A 17,094-nucleotide genomic window follows, 5' to 3' on the forward strand; every position below is an offset into this window, starting at 1 on the left:
TGCTCCTTTTATACTATTCACGACTCATATAACATTTAATAGATAAAAAAGAATACGAGCACCTCCAGTCCTCCACAGCTAATATTTGTAACAAATTAAACTCAATGCAACTAAATATACTACAATTGCCTAACAAACACCAAAGACATTAGTATTAAAGCTAAAAAACATAAATCATGATACCATATTTCATTTCATTTGAGCTTAACAAAGCAAATTGATAAAATACAAATTCCAAATTGTGAATATATAAATACCTTAGGACATCTATCAATGGAGAACTTAACGAGCATCTTGAAACCCTAATTTAACATCCTTCCACTCCTCCAAATCACAAAACCCTAACAAAATCCACAAACTCCTAACCATGACACTCACACTCGGGGCGAAACCTCCTGGTAAAACTTCTGCAAGTTCATAAGAAAGCATAGCAGCTGAAATGTCGCTAGCCGAAACAACAGCCCCTTCCTTAGCTAACAGAATCGAAAGACACCCAGTCCCACACCCCGCATCACAAACCGTAACACCAGTCAAACCACCATCATCTTTCAGCATTTTCATAACACCTTCCACAGTTTTCGCGTGGCCAATTCTAATAGCTAATTGCACTTTATTAACCTCATCTGTATCTTCATATATCTTCTTCCACCTATCAAACCCATTGTTATTAAAATACTGTCAAACCACTTCCTTATCGCCACCACCGACTTCTTCTGCTTGTAGTTGGCGGCATTTCTCGAGGTCGGTGAGAATGAGGGCGGCGGCGATGAAGCAGGTTCCAATGACGGCGATTGTGGCGGTGTCGAGGGTTTCTAGTTGGGGTGAAATGGCGGAGACTGAGAGGGGCTTTCGGGTCAGGTTGGTGAGAGTGGGGAATGGGTTGGGCTTAATTGATGTGATTTTGAAAAACAATTAGGTAAGAAACTGGAGATGGAAGAGCGACAGAGGAACAATGAGGGAGAGGAAGGCAGTCAGAGATAAGATAAGAAAGGGAAAGGGAAATTGGGGGAGCACACAAAAAATTAATGAAAGGAAGAAGTAGTGTGATTGGGAAAAGAGGGGGAGATAAGGGGGAAATGAAATTTGGAGGAAGGGGTAAATGAAATTTCATTAGAGGGAATGGACAAATTGGGTGATAATGGGAAAATAATTTAATAATTTTTTTAATTAATAAATACTTTGACATAATTATATTTATTTTAATATATTTATTGATAAAATCATTTTCAAAATTAATCTTTTAAAGTGGGAACGAGTCTCGTTGTCGGGAGGGGTACTTTTATTAGATTTTTCTAATCCAGAAATGCAAGATGAATTACAAATTTTTTAATAATTTTTTCATATGACTAAAATTAATATATCTTAACATTCGTACGGTTGAATCATAGAAAAAATCATTTTCAAAATTAATATTTTAAATCGGGAACGAGTCTCATCGTCGGGAGGGGTACTTTTACTGGATTTTTCTAATCCTGACTTGCAAGATGAATTTCAAATTTGTTAATAATTTTTTATATGACTAAAATTGATATATCTTAACATCCGTACAGTTGAATCATCGAAAAAATAATTTTCAAAATTAATCTTGTAAATCGGGAACGATTCTCGTTGTCGGGATGTGTACTTTTACTAGATTTTTCTAATCCTGACACATTTCAAATTTATTAATAATTTGTTCATATGAATAAAATTGATATATCTTAACATCTGTCCGGTTGGATCATCGAAAAAAACATTTTAAAAATTAATCTTGTAAATCGGGAACGAGTCTCGTTGTCGGGAGGGGTATTTTTACAAGATTTTTCTAATCCTGACATGTAAGATGAATTTCAAATTTGTTAATAATTTTTCCATAAGACTAAAATTGATATATCTTAACATCCGTATGGTTGGATCATCGGAAAAATTATTTAAAAATTAATCTTGTAAATCGAGAACGAGTCTCGTTGTCGGGAGTGGTACTTTTACTAGATTTTTCTAATCGTGACATGTTTCAAATTTGTTAATAATTTTTTCATATGACTAAAATTTATATATCTTTAAAACCGTCCGGTTAAATCATCGAAAAAATTATTTTAAAAAGTAATCTTGTAAATCGGGTACGAGTCTCGTTGTAGGGAGGGGTACTTTTACTAGATTTTTCTAATCCTCACATGTAAGATGAATTTCAAAGTTATCAATAATTTTTTCGTATGACTATAATTGATATATCTTAACATCTTTATGGTTGGATTGTCGAAAAAATCATTTAAAAATTAATCTTGTTAATCGGGAAAGAGTCTCGTTGTCGGGATGGGTCATTTTACTAGATTTTTCTAATCCTGACATGCAAGATGAATTTCAAATTTGTTAATAATTTTTTCATATGACTAAAATTGATATATCTTAACATCCGTACTGTTGGATCATCGAAAAAATCATTTTAAAGTTTAATCTTCTAAATCGGGAATGAGCCTTGTTCTCGGGACTGATACTTTTACTAGATTTTTCTAATCCTGACATGCAAGATGAATTTCAATTTTTTAATAATTTTTTCATATGACTAAATTTTATATATCTTAACACCCGTATGGTTGGATCATCGAAAAAATATTTTAAAAATTAATCATGTAAATCGCGAACGAGTCTCGTTGTCGGGAGAGGTACTTTTACTAGATTTTTCTAATCCTCACATGCAAAATTAATTTCAAATTTGTTAATAATTTATTCATATGACTAAAATTGATATATCTTAACATCTGTATGGTTGAATCATCGAAAAAATCATTTAAAAATTAATATTGTTAATCGGGAACGAGTCTCGTTGTCGGGAGTGGTCCTTTTACTAGATTTTTCTAATCCTAAAATGCAAGATGAATTTCAAATTTGTTAATATTTTTTTCATATGACTAAAATTAATATATCTTAACATCCGTACTATTGGATTGTCGAAAAACCCATTTTAAAAATTAATCTTGTAAATCGGAAACGAGCCTCGTTGTCGGGAGTGGTGCTTTTACTAGATTTTTCTAATCATGAAATGCAAGATGAATTTCAAATTTTGTTAATAATTTTTTCATATGACTAAAATTATTATATCTTAACATCCGTACGGTTGAATCATAGAAAAAATCATTTTCAAAATTAATATTTTAAATCGGGAACAAGTCTCATCGTCGAGAGGGGTACTTTTACTGGATTTTTCTAATCCTGACATGCAAGATGAATTTCAAATTTATTAATAATTTTTTTATATAACTAAAATTGATATATCTTAACATCCGTACGGTTGAATCGTTGAAAAAATAATTTTCAAAATTAATCTTGTAAATCGGGAACATGTCTCATTGTCGGGAGGTGTACTTTTACTAGATTTTTCTAATCCTGACACGTTTCAAATTTGTTAATAATTTGTTCATATGAATAAAATTTATATATCTTAACATCCGTCCGGTTGGATCGTCGAAAAAAACATTTTAAAAATTAATCTTGTAAATCGGGAACGAATCTCGTTGTCGGGAGGGATATTTTTACAAGATTTTTCTAATCCTGACATGCAAGATGAATTTCAAATTTGTTAATAATTTTTTCATATGTATAAAATTGATATATCTTAACATCCGTATGGTTGGATCATCGAAAAAATCATTTAAAAATTAAACTTGTAAATCGGGAACGAGTCTCGTTGTCGGGAGTGGTACTTTTACTAGATTTTTCTAATCATGACATTTTTCAAATTTGTTAATAATTTTTTCATATGACTAAAATTTATATATCTTAACAACCGTCCGGTTAATCATCGAAAAAAATATTTTAAAAATTAATCTTCTATATCGTGAACGAGTCTCGTTGTAGGGAGGGGTACTTTTACTAGCTTTTTCTAATCCTCACATGTAAGATGAATTTCAAAGTTGTTAATAATTTTTTCATATGACTAAAATTGATATTTCTTAATATCTTTATGGTTGGATTGTCGAAAAAATCATTTAAAAATTAATCTTGTTAATCGGGAAAGAGTCTCGTTGTCGGGATTGGTCATTTTACTAGATTTTTCTAATCCTGGCATGCAAGATGAATTTCAAATTTGTTAATAATTTTTTCATATGACTAAAATTGATATATCTTAACATCCGTACTGTTGGATCATCGAAAAAATCATTTTAAAGTTTAATCTTCTAAATCGGGAATGAGTCTTGTTGTCAGGACTGATACTTTTACTAGATTTTTCTAATCCTGACATGCAAGATGAATTTCAATTTTTTAATAATTTTTTCATATGACTAAATTTTATATATCTTAACATCCGTACTATTGGATTGTCGAAAAAATCATTTTAAAAATTAATCTTGTAAATCGGAAACGAGCCTCGTTGTCGGGAGTGGTGTTTTTCTAGATTTTTCTAATCCTGAAATGCAAGATGAATTTCAAATTTGTTAATAATTTTTTCATATGACTAAAATTGGTATATCTTAACATCCGTATGGTTAAATGATAGAAAAAATCATTTTCAAAATTAATATTTTAAATCAAAATATTTCAAGTAGACTACGAATGTGACGCCCCCAAATTCACCATTTCTTAGATTCGGGTCGCCACGATATCAAGATTCGCACACCTGTATTGTCATTACAAATCATAGTCAAGTATATCATTCATTGTGGACACCCCTCCATAGATCTCAGGACCCATTCTCTTTCACAACCTGTTCGTTTTCCTTCCTTTGCCTTGACTGATCAGATGGTCTGTCAATCTCATTCTTCACCGCTTTGGAGAAATACAAGAATAGAAAGAGTGAGAAATCGAGTTCTTAACAAGTATGAATGACTATCAGATGGAAATAGGTGCCAAGAGCAACAATATTTTAAATTCCAAAAGGAGTATTCAACAACACATCAGAATTTTAACAAAGAACCTCTTATCTGGCACAATGCCACTTGATTCAAGATTAACTGGTCATTTTCCATCCTCGGTACATCAATGATGCGATCAACTATCACAGTGTACCATCCTGTTGCAAATCTTACGCTCACCTGATCACGACTCGTCATAAGAACGCCTAACACACACTTGCTAGCATAAAATAAGGGTTAACGTCTTAACCCTCGGTTGCACTCGAGCTGAACAAAATGTCCACATATCGAACTTGTCACAATAAATACCGTGGTTTAAATTCCACATTGACCAGTATAGATAGACACATCCCGATTCACTTCTCAATTCATGTCACATCACAATGATTCAAAATCACATCACATATTCTGGTTAAAATAATAAACTAGTCTCTTATTTAGTAAGGATATTACTTTAACATCGATATGAGCGATATATCGATAAGCTCCAAGAACAGGGATTATCCTAAATGATGAGAATAATCATGTCAAATAAAAATATCGATTCTTTCCGATGATAAATAGATTCGAAGGTGTTTGTGTAAGAAAGAAAGGAATTAAATAATCGATCCGACTGATGAATCGATGTAAATTCAAGGATGATATAAACGAACACAAAAATTTATCTTTTTTTGAAAGAGACTCAGGTAACTGTCCTGAATGATACGAGCTATCAGGAACATAAATATAAGTTATTATTTTGTTATAATCATGAGATTTGGCAAGGGTCTAAATTAGGAAATTTTATCAAAAGAAAATAATTGTGAATGAGGTCTCCAAAGTTTAAATCTGTAATATTGACCATCAGTAAGCAAGATATATATATATATATATATATATAATTCATAAATAGGAAGGGAGCAGATAAAACTTGCATTGTCTCCAACAATTAGCGCACAAGCAGCAATATTCACCCTCCCGTGTTATATAATCTCACTTCGGATATTTTCTAAAATAGTAAATCACATCAAAATCATTTTAGTATAAAAAATTGAAAATATCGTCTCTCATAAATCATAACTCGCATTATTTATCTCGAGAAATTATTTAGTATTAAAATGTCACATCCCGAAAATTAACCTAAAATATAACAACTGAAAAATATAACTTATTACAAACGGTTGTTTACAACAAATCTAAGATCGCAAAAGGTTCAGTATTTGAAAAGTCCAACACTAACAACTAATACCACTATTACATAACTACCGGTCCTCACACAGACGCCAACTATACTACCTGAGCTCTCACATAAGCCTCAGCATCTCCAGTGGACTTACGAGCAGTCTGCTTGAATCTAACCATACTTGCTAGCTGAAATAACATGGATAAATAGCAAGAAGTGAGCCAAACGCTCAGCAAGATATATCATAAGACAGGAATTAACATCATAGAAATTCATAATTCGAAATTGGGGTAGATGGCATCATTATTCAAGTCAAAATATTTTTAACCAAATCATTGCTCAAAATCATTTTATGACGCTACGGATTACAACCGGTGATCAGCTGCGAACTAATCACAAACCTCACTGGGTTCTAAAAACTTTTAATTCGGATCCCTAGGCAACTTATAAGCCTAATATAATAAGTGTGAAAGAAACTTGTGTCTTATTCCAATCCACTAATCTAAAGAAAACATTCTTTTGTTTGTATAGAAATTATTTTTTTTAATACTGATGCTAGGGATAAATTACAAGGATTCCAAACAATAGAGTTTAAATTATAAGTCAAGGATTGGAGTTATGGAACTCTTATCATAAATGATTTATCTTCTCACTAGCAGGGTCATCAAAGATGAGTATCAATGGTTTAACGACTAAGGAAGAAATCATTGAAAAGAGTCGTAACGATAATCAACAAAGGTAGGGATCTTCAAATTTGGAGTGTAGTATGTTAGGAATATGTTGTGAACTTGATGACAAATTAAACAAAACACCTTAGTAGATTTAACTTAGTGAATTTTGTAGCACTCGACGGATTATCAAATATAGTCTCGACGAATGATTTAATATAGTCCCGACGGATGACAATTTGACATCCACCGGGTGAGTAGCTTATGTAACAAATAAGTATTGTAGCACAATTCTGCAAACAACTTTGTGTAGATTTTGTAGGAGTATATGAGTCATGTTGACTACTAGTGAATATGCAGAATAGGTTGATTAATTGTAAATATAGGATGTCTTGTAATTCTGTATAAGTGAAATGAAGTCAAGTGACAAATAGCTACCCGACGGATGATCAACAAAGCTACTTGACGGATGATCAACAAAGCCACCCGACGGATGACAAACATGTATCCGACGGATGATCAAATTCAAATATCTATTGACAGTGACAACACAGTCATATGTGTTGGGTGTTTGCAAAAGGAATATGGCAGCCTGTTAAGCATGAATTTGAGAACAAAGAAGCATTACCATTTCCATGCAATTGTGAAGATATTCAAAGATGCTGGAATAGAGTAGTGAAGCAACATGGAGTTAGACTAGATATGTTTTGTTTTATTATCTTGTCTTATTGTCACGTAAACTTGGTGATATATAAACCAAGTGTAGCTAGTAGAACATTCAACTAAGCAAATATATTTCAAAGAGAGATAGATAAAGCTGTACTTGTCAAGAATTTCTCTGTAGTTTGTTTGTTCTACTTGTAAGCAGTTGTAAGCTAGTCAAGCTTCACATGATTCTCATTCAATATATATATATATCCGGTGGATACTTTCAAATCCACCAGAAAGTTTTAAAAGCTTATGTTTTTATTACTTTGTGTTTTGATTTATATAACTACTTCATTCCGTAATCTGCAAATCAAATAGTTATATATTTTTGTATTGTTAGGGAATAACAATTGGTATCAGAGCAAGCTCTTGAAGTACAAAGAGTGTAAAGATCACAACAAACAGCAAGATGAACAAGAAGGATGTTGGAGTCAAAATTCCATTTCTGGACAAAGATAATTATCATAACTTAAAGCTAAGAAATGCTCTGAAGTTGCATGGAAGAGTATATCAAACAAAAGACTCTAACCTCAAGTTCCTGAGATCTCTTCCAAAGGAGTGGAAACTAATGACAGTCTCATTGAGAAATTCTCAGGATTACAAGGACACTACACCAAATATGGCCTATCACAACCCCCTCCAAAGATATGTTACCCAAATATGTTTCATTAGCTATGCTATAGATGGTCTAATGTAACATTGTGATTTTTGTGTTACCTTAGCCAAAAATGTGATGTTACATTAGGTAGAAAGTGTTGCATCTTGCAATATTTTTGTGAAAGTGTTACCTTAAAGTATCAAAATTTAAATATATAAATTTTAAAATTAAATATTAATATGAATTTAATCTTACAAGAGTGTTGTATGAATACTCATATATATGTTTCAAAAATATATAATAAGAAATATTATAAATATTTAAATTATAAAGATAATTATATTTTTATTTTTTCTAACAAATTTTATGATTAAAATTTATAAAAATAAAAATAAAAATAAAAATTTAATTTGGGACTTGCACAGCTGGACAATATATTGGGCTCCAACCCAAAATTTGGGCTCCAAATTTCAGTCTTAAAATTTTAGGACAAAAATTCCCTCCCTCCCCGCTCTTTCCATATCTGATGACTTCACTTTCCTCTGACCTCTCTCACCTCTCTCGCCCCTCTCACCCCTCTCACCCCTCTATCTGCTTAATTTCGCCGCCACTCTTACCAATCTCAACATAGTAGTTAAGGTGTTCATTCAATTAGGGCTTCCAGTGAAGGTGTTCATTCAATTAGGGCTTCCAGTGAAGGTGTTCATTCAATTAGGGCTTCCAGTGAAGGTGTTCATTGCATTTAGGGCTTCCAGTATGGCACCCTCCAAACCCGGGTCAGAAGTTTGGGGTCCACACATACACACATCTTATTTATAACATGCTTATAACAATAATAAAGATAATAATAATATGCAGTGACCCTACTTACCAACTACCACGGACCGCAACAGGTTAAAGTATGCACACAATCCAGACACACACATATATTACAAACCGTTTAAATCCCAACTATCCAAACTCAAGACTGAGTATTAAACATTATTACAAACTTTTACAAACTTAAATTACTCCAAAAGGTGCCTACTCGCTTAACTTGATCAACCTGAACCCCTAGCTCTTGTGTTGGACTGGGAATCCTCGTTATGAACCGGTTCCTTCTTAACTGGTAAAGAACATAAACAATATCGCAAAAATGAGCTAACTAGCTCAGCAAGTCACAATGACAAAACTGAGAATAATGATCATCAAGTGAAAAGGGTTATGGTACCAAGTGAACAATGAATTATGATTTAGAATTGGATATTATATTTTTCATTAATAAAAAACCAAAGTTAGGCTGCTGATCAGTCACGCACTAACCCCGAGCAAAGCACACAGCACTGCTCTAACTACTGGATCCAAGGCACACATTGGCCTAACTTGACCATTAATCTGGTCTGACCACGAATCTGGTCCATAATTTTATAAAAACAATCCAATTCTAACATAATAACAGAATAAACAATGTAAAGCAATAAACAGAATCATTAACAACATTGGGCGTTCAATAATGAAATAGTTTCAATCGTCATAAGGATCAATATGGCATTTTCAAAGCTTGGATGTTAGGTAATGAAAGAATTGGATAACAAATGAATCAATGTTTCAGGGTTACCAGGAATTGGTCTTTCAAATCATATGGTACAATGGTTTGAGTATATAAGTAATTCGGTTCAGTGTTTTGTATTTAGTTTGTATGTATTTGTGGAGTAGTATCGTATATTTATGGTTCGTATCTGGGTGTACAATAATCAATGGTTTAGAAATAATAAGGTTTACGGCTCAAGATCAATAACTGAAATCAGGGTTTAGGGTTCAGTGCTTCAAAGCACTTGCAATATAGAACAGGACTATCAATCCACTACAATATATCTTGAGAAAGTTCAGAACACTTGCCTGGTACTAGCTTGTTATAATGCACTCACTTTCAATCACAACTATCTTACTCCTCGACTATCTGTTTCCCTTTCCTACGCCTTTCCTTTTCTGCTCACATATCACAAGTATCTATCAATATTTAACTCATACGATTCTATTCGAAACACACTTCTATCTACCCTTCGTTTCACCCAAATCCGATTAACGGATTGAGAGTTATACTATAAACAAGTAAACATCGAATATATAGACCGACAATTAAACAAAAAGTCACATATTAAACATAACACATCAAATAATCAATGATATATCATTTATAAAGAAGTCACGGGTCATAAACAGGCTTTCGGGTATTTAAAATGATTTTTAAAACATTTTTTGGAATTAAAACGGGTCATTGGATCAATTTCGGAGTAATAAACAGGGTTCGGTTGGCCAATTCTAGCTTTAAAACAATTTTATAATAATTATCGAGCCTTGAAAACAATTTAAAATAATATTTTAAAGCTCGAAACTATTTTTCGGAATTTTTAAATCATTTTTAAATAATTAAATCTAATTAAATAATTAATTAAAATCAATTAATAATTAATTAAATCAATTAATCAATTAATTTTCGAATTAATTGACCAGTTAATCAATTAAATATTAACTGAAATTAATTAACTAATTAATTCAGATTTATTTTTGATTTAAAAATAATTTTTGGAATTAAAATAATAATTTTCGGAATATTCAGAAATTAAAAACGAATTTTTATAATTAAAATAAATAGAAAATATGATTTTTAAATAATTTATAAACAGGAATCCAAAATATGCAAACTCTAGAAACCTGGAGGACTAAACTGTTTCTTCCCCAAAAGTCCAGGGGCCTATTTGCAATTTTGCAAACCCCTGCCGTCGACTCGCCGGAGTGTGGCCGGAGAACACGATTTCGGCCACCTCAGGCCACCAAACTATCCAGAATTAAACTACAGGCTACCAGCAACTTGTACATGCAATCAAAACACATCAATCATCCCTGTCCTGGCCGGAAAATGGCCAAAAACATCGCCGGTTTCCGGCGAACCTACGAAAACTTCAAACTATAACTCCCTTTGATTCAGACATCCTCTGTTAACGAGCTATATACCAATCGATTGTAAATTTTATAAGGAACACAACCCACTATAAATCAACATCTACTAACCCCTAAATCAAAAAGCCCCAAATTTCAATTAAAAACATTCATACGGGTTATAAACCCTCATTTTGAAATTCGAAAATCAAACTCAATTTTGAGCATGTTATTGAACTCCAAATCAGACATATGACATATGAAAATCATCAAGAAAATAAGCTCTACAGCATGCAATCATCAAATAATTCAAACAATCATCCGAACAAAAATTCATATTTTTAATAAAAATAATTCGAAAATAAACCTTGATTTATGCAGGTATATGGTTCACAGAATCTGATAGTACACCTCAAGACCTTCATTTTGAGTACTCGAGCTTTTCAAACGGACTCCAGTAACACCTCCGGTTGTTGGTTTGATTCTCAGAAGTTTTTAAGAATATAAGAATTTTCTCTGGAAATTTATATAATTACTGACTGCAAATGATTTTTGATACGGAATAACATACGCTAAAGGCTATTTATAATTACGGAAAATTAGTATCCCGTTTGATCATCCCGGATATAAAATGGTACGTTTATTTATAAAAACTGATCCAAACGATACCGGTTTTCGAGATAATTATCCAAATCAGTACAATTTGTACTGCGGTCTTGGTCTCAGCGCCTGGTTACACGTATTACGAGGTTATAATTGTGATAGTTTAATAAAAAGATCCCGTTTATCGAAAATACGAGTTTTATTGATTTACCGAAACAAATAATGTATCGAATATATTGCGCCGGGACCCGCGCAGGACAAACCGTACGCCGGATTAAAAAGTCGAAACATGGAAAATGCTCGAAATATTGCAATTAGGTTAGGAAGGAGTTCTCGGAAGAGTTTCGGGTTATAAAAACGTAAAAACGGATGACGTCGGTTGGTTCCCGATTGTATAAAATAGTTTTTAGATACTCGGAAAAAGATTTTATAAAATCCATATATTTCTTATAAAATCATAAATCAACATAAAATAATTAGGAAGATATGACAATTATCTATATTTTATTTTGGACATATAAAAATTAAAATACTCAATTAATATTATTTTTAAACATCCAAACACATTTAACGCTTAACAAATAATCCATAGAGTAAATACTGAACACATATAATAATTATTTATTATTAGCAAAAATAATTACACGATATATCCCGGATATTACATCCTTCCCCCTTAAAAGAATTTTGTCCTCAGAATCTCCTAAGAAAATAAATGAGGGTACTTTTCTTTCGTATCACTTTCAAACTCCCAGGTTGACTATTCAACCTTTGGGTTTCTCTACAATACTCTTACTAACTTTACCACTTTATTTCTTAATACTTTCTCTCTTTCCTCTAGAATCTCTATTGGACTCTCTACATATGACAAATCTGCCTGAAGCTTTATTGGCTCATATTCTATTACATGTCTGGAGTCTGGATTATACTTCTTAAGCATCGATACGTGAAGAACATTGTGAATGTGTTCCATGTGCGGAGGTAACACCAACTCGTAAGCTACTTTGCCAACGCGCTTTCGAATCTCAAAAGGTCCGACATATCTTGGGCTCAGCTTTCCTTTCTTTCCAAACCTCATTAGTCCCTTCCACGGTAATACTTTCAGTAATACCAAATTCCCTTCTTCGAATTTCATGCCTTTCCTTGACTGATCTGCATATTTCCTTTGACGGTCCTGTGCGGCTATCAATCTCTTCTGGATAACTTCAACAACTTCCTTTGTCTGCTGCACTAATTCAGGTCCAAGTATTTTGCGTTCTCCTACTTCGTCCCAACACACTGGAGATCTGCATTTGCGTCCATAAAGGGCTTCATAGGGTGGCATCCCAATACTGGCGTGATAACTGTTGTTGTAAGCAAATTCTACCAGAGGTAAATGCTCGTCCCAACTCCCTTTGAAGTCAATAGCACAAACACGTAACATATCTTCAATTATCTGGATCGTTCTTTCACTCTGACCGTCCGTGTGTGGATGGTAAGTTGTACTCATATTCAGTCTTGTTCCTAAACATTCTTGAAAACTCTTCCAAAATCTTGAATTAAATCTTGGATCTCGATCAGATACAATAGACATAGGAACTCCATGACGTACTACAATTTCCTTCAGGTACATATGGACTAACTTGTCGAACGAAACTCTTTCATTTATAGGCAGAAAATGAGCTGACTTGGTAAGTCTATCCACTATAACCCAAATGGCATCATAATTAGCCCTTGTCCTTGGTAATCCAACTATGAAATCCATGGTAATATGTTCCCACTTCCATTCTGGAATCTACAATGGCTGTAGCAATCCACTTGGTCTTTGATGCTCTACTTTAACTCTCTGACATGTATAACATCTGCTAACCCATTCCGCAATTTCCCTCTTCATATCTGGCCATCAATAATTTTCTTTTAAATATCTGTACATCTTGGTACTCCCTGGATGGATTGAATACCTTGAATTATGAGCTTCCTGTAAAATTTCATTCTTCAGCTCTGTCACCGGTGGAATCTAAATTCTAGAAGAAAACCTAAGAATACCTTGATCGTCCTTTTGCGTACACAATTCTTCACCTACCAAACGATTTATATCTTGATCCATTACATATTTGTGACACTTCTTTATCTTCTCTAACAACTCCGGCTGGAAAGTCATACTATGCATTTTTGCTTCATCAGGCTTGAAAACTCTAATCTCCAATTCCAGTTTCTGAAATTCTTTATATATTTCTTCGGGTACTGATAACACATTTAACTTTTCTTTCCGACTCAACACGTCTGCTACAACGTTCGCTTTACCAAGATGATAATTAATCATGCAGTCGTAATGCTTGATCAATTCTAACCATCTCTTTTGCCTCATATTAAGCTCCTCCTGTGTGAATATGTACCTCAAGCTTTTGTGATCCGTGTAAATCTCGCATTTTTTCTCCGTATAGATAATGTCTCCAAATTTTCAAAGCGAAAACTATGGCTGCTAGCTCCAAATCATGAGTAGGATATTTCTGTTCGTCTGGTTTCAATTGCCTTGACGCATACGCAATCACCTTATCGTGCTGCATCAGAACACATCTGATTCCTTTATGAGAAGCATCACTATAGATTATGAAATTCCCTTGATCGTTTGGTAGTGACAAAACAGGTTCCGTGATTAATCTTCGCTTCAATTCCTGAAAATTTTCTTCGTATTTATCGTTCCATATAAACTTTTCATTCGTTCGTGTAAGCTTTGTCAATGGTGTTGCAATCCTTGAGAAATTTTGAACGAATCGTCGATAATATTCCACTAATCCCAAAAAACTTCTTACCTCTATTGGTATTCTCGGTCTTTCCCAATTTGTAATTGCCTCAATCTTTGCTAGGTCCACTTTGATCCCTTCATTACTGACTATGTGTCCTAAGAACTGAACTTCCTGTAGCCAAAACTCACACTTTGAGAATTTAGCATATAACTTCTTTTTCCTTAAAATCTCCAAAGTTGTTCTCAAATGTACTGCATGATCCTCTTCCGTCTTTGAATAAATCAAAATGTCGTCTATAAACACAATAACGAACTTGTCCAAGTATTCCTTGAAAATTCTGTTCATTAGGTTCATAAACGTTGTCGGGGCATTGGTTAATCCAAAAGATATCACTAAAAATTCATAATGTCCATACCTTGTCCTGAAAGCTGTTTTTGGTATATCTTCTGGCTTAATCTTCAGTTGATGATATCCCGATCTTAAATCAATCTTGGAGAAGTACTTGGCTCCTTTCAATTGGTCGAACTAATCATCAATTCTGGGTAACAAATACTTGTTCTTGATTGTAATCTTGTTGAGCTCCCTATAGTCGATGCACAGTCTCATGCTTCCATCCTTCTTTTTAACAAATAGTATCGGTGCACCCCACGGGGATACACTGGGTCTGATTACTCCTTTCTCTAATAACTCTTGCAATTACTTTGCTAGTTCCTTTATTTCAACGGGCGCCATTCTGTACGGGGCCTTGGATACTGGTTCTGTTCCAGGTGCTAAGTCGATTGCAAACTCAATTTCTCTATCTGGGGGAATTCCTGGTAACTCATCGGGAAACACATCTGGAAATTCATTGATGACTGGAATATCTTCAAGTTTTGCTGGCTCCTGACTTTTATCAATCACATATGCAACGAAATGCTCGCATCCTTGCCGTAGTAACTTCTTAGCTTGAATCATCGTTAAGAACTTCTTTACTTGCTTCTGGCCCTTGAACGGTACTATCCTCTCATCTGGCGTCTTCACCATTACCTTCTTATTTTGACAATCTATCTGGGCATCGTGCTTAGATAACCAATCCATGCCTAAGATAACGTCAAATTCTTCTAACTTAAATGGTATCAAATCTACACAAAACTTACTACCAGAAATCTCAACCTCATAATTCCCAAAAACTTAATTAACAGATATACGTTCTTGATTTACTAATTCCACGGTCATTATTTCATTTAAATACTTAACTGGACAATTAAGCTTACTAAAAAATCCTTGTGAAACAAACGATTGAGTTGCTCCCGAATCTATTTACACTTTGGCACATACAGAATTCACATTAAGCGTACCTGCCAGGACATCCGTATCCTGGATAGCATCCTTCACAGACATCTCAAAAACTCTAGCCCTTGGAGTCTCATTCACTGCTGGGGTAGATCCCATAATCCTCAATGCATTACTGACTGGGGCTGGTATCTTGCAATCCCTGGCTATATGTCCTGGCTTTCCATATTTTAAGCACGTAAATCCAATGGCTGAAACCTTCACTGCTGGATTTCGGATAGGCTGATCCTTATTTGCTGGCTCTTTTGCTGGCTGATTTCGGCACTCCCTTGAATAGTGCCCTTTCTGCTTGCACTTGAAATAAACCACATTTAACTTATTACAAACTCCTCCATGTTTCTTCCCACATACCTGACAATCTGGAAAATTAACCTTAACTGATTTGGCTGATTCGTATTAACTAGACAGTTGCCCTGGCCTCCGTCGCCTGCATTTTGTATCCTGAAATTAGAATTTCTCCCTGGCTGAAACTTGCCCTTCTTAAAATTTGGAAGCTTCCTTGGTTGTGACTAACCTTCATTTCCCTCAAATTTCCTTTTCTTGCTTTCTTTCTCCTTCTATGACATCTCGCTCTTTGTCTCTGCGATCATGGCCTTCTGTACAACTCTTGCATAGGTATCCAACTCAAAAATGGCTACCTTCCCTCTAATCCATGGCTTTAGACCTTGTTGGAATCTTTTAGCCTTCTTTCTGTCAGTATCCAAATATGACGGTACATACCTTGACAACTCTTCAAACTTGCTTTCGTAATCCGCCACCGACATATTTCCTTACTTTAATTCTAAAAACTTCAGCTCTATCTGATCCTGGAAAAACTGGGGAAAATAATTTTCAAAAAACAATTCCTTAAACCTCTCCCAAGTAATAACATATGTACCTTCCAATGTCTTCACCATCTCCCACCAATAGGTAGCCTCATTCTTCAAATAATAGCTCGCAAACTCAACTTCTTGTTCTTCCTTTACCTTCACTAAGGCAAATGCCTTCTCTATTTCCTTTAACCAAACATTTGTTTCAATCGGTTCTAAGGAACCCTTAAATTCTGGTGGGTTTACTGCCTGAAAAGTTTTGAAAGTTACATGGGGATTGGTCTGTCTTTGTTGTTGTTGTTGTGCCAGGTGAACTGTTTGTTGGGCCAAGATTTGGGGAATCTGGGCTATTGCTGGGTCTATGGGTCCTGGGTTTGCATTCTGGTTTGTATCATCTTGGTTGTTATTTTTTTTGTTGTTGGTTTCTTCATTCTGGGTGTTGGTGCGGGTATTTCTTCTGGGAGGCGTTTTTCTGTAAAGAATCAAACAACTTATTTAGCTTTTAAATCAAATCCTTTCCATAAAAGAAAAGTTTTGTAAAACAGAATTATCTCTTTTTGAAAGTAGTTGTAACAGTTGAACTAAGTAAATTGCATGCTTCTTTACAGAATATAAACAGTTAAGGGAACAGGGTACATGGTATCACAGGGGTATAACTGGTGCAATAAATAAGGTGAAGTAAAACAGGTGCAGTAAAGTAAATGACAATGCTGGAAAGGGAAAAGGTACTAATATATATA

At 34.0% G+C, this 17,094-nt stretch overlaps 1 protein-coding gene across 1 annotated transcript; it reads right to left on the bottom strand.

Moving 5' to 3' along the window:
- Positions 1–282: 282 nt before the first annotated feature.
- On the bottom strand, positions 283–16,309 carry LOC141660809 (magnesium protoporphyrin IX methyltransferase, chloroplastic-like). Its single transcript, XM_074467792.1, has 2 exons — positions 16,266–16,309; positions 283–649 (listed from the first exon to the last, which is right to left on the bottom strand). The coding sequence occupies exons 1-2, from the start codon at positions 16,307–16,309 to the stop codon at positions 283–285; spliced, it is 411 nt and encodes a 136-aa protein (XP_074323893.1).
- Positions 16,310–17,094: the final 785 nt, after the last annotated feature.

Source organism: Apium graveolens, chromosome 5 (assembly GCF_009905375.1).
Source record: "Apium graveolens cultivar Ventura chromosome 5, ASM990537v1, whole genome shotgun sequence".
Classification (NCBI taxonomy): Eukaryota; Viridiplantae; Streptophyta; class Magnoliopsida; order Apiales; family Apiaceae; genus Apium; species Apium graveolens.

Bases quoted from the DNA above. Each gene is read 5' to 3' on its own strand.
- LOC141660809 (XM_074467792.1), bottom strand. From the start codon at position 16,309: ATGTCGGTGGCGGATTACGAAAGCAAGTTTGAAGAGTTGTCAAG. The intron at 650-16,265 runs GTATGTACCGTC...TGGGTTTGATAG, and splicing joins AAGTTTGAAGAGTTGTCAAG to GTGGAAGAAGATATATGAAG.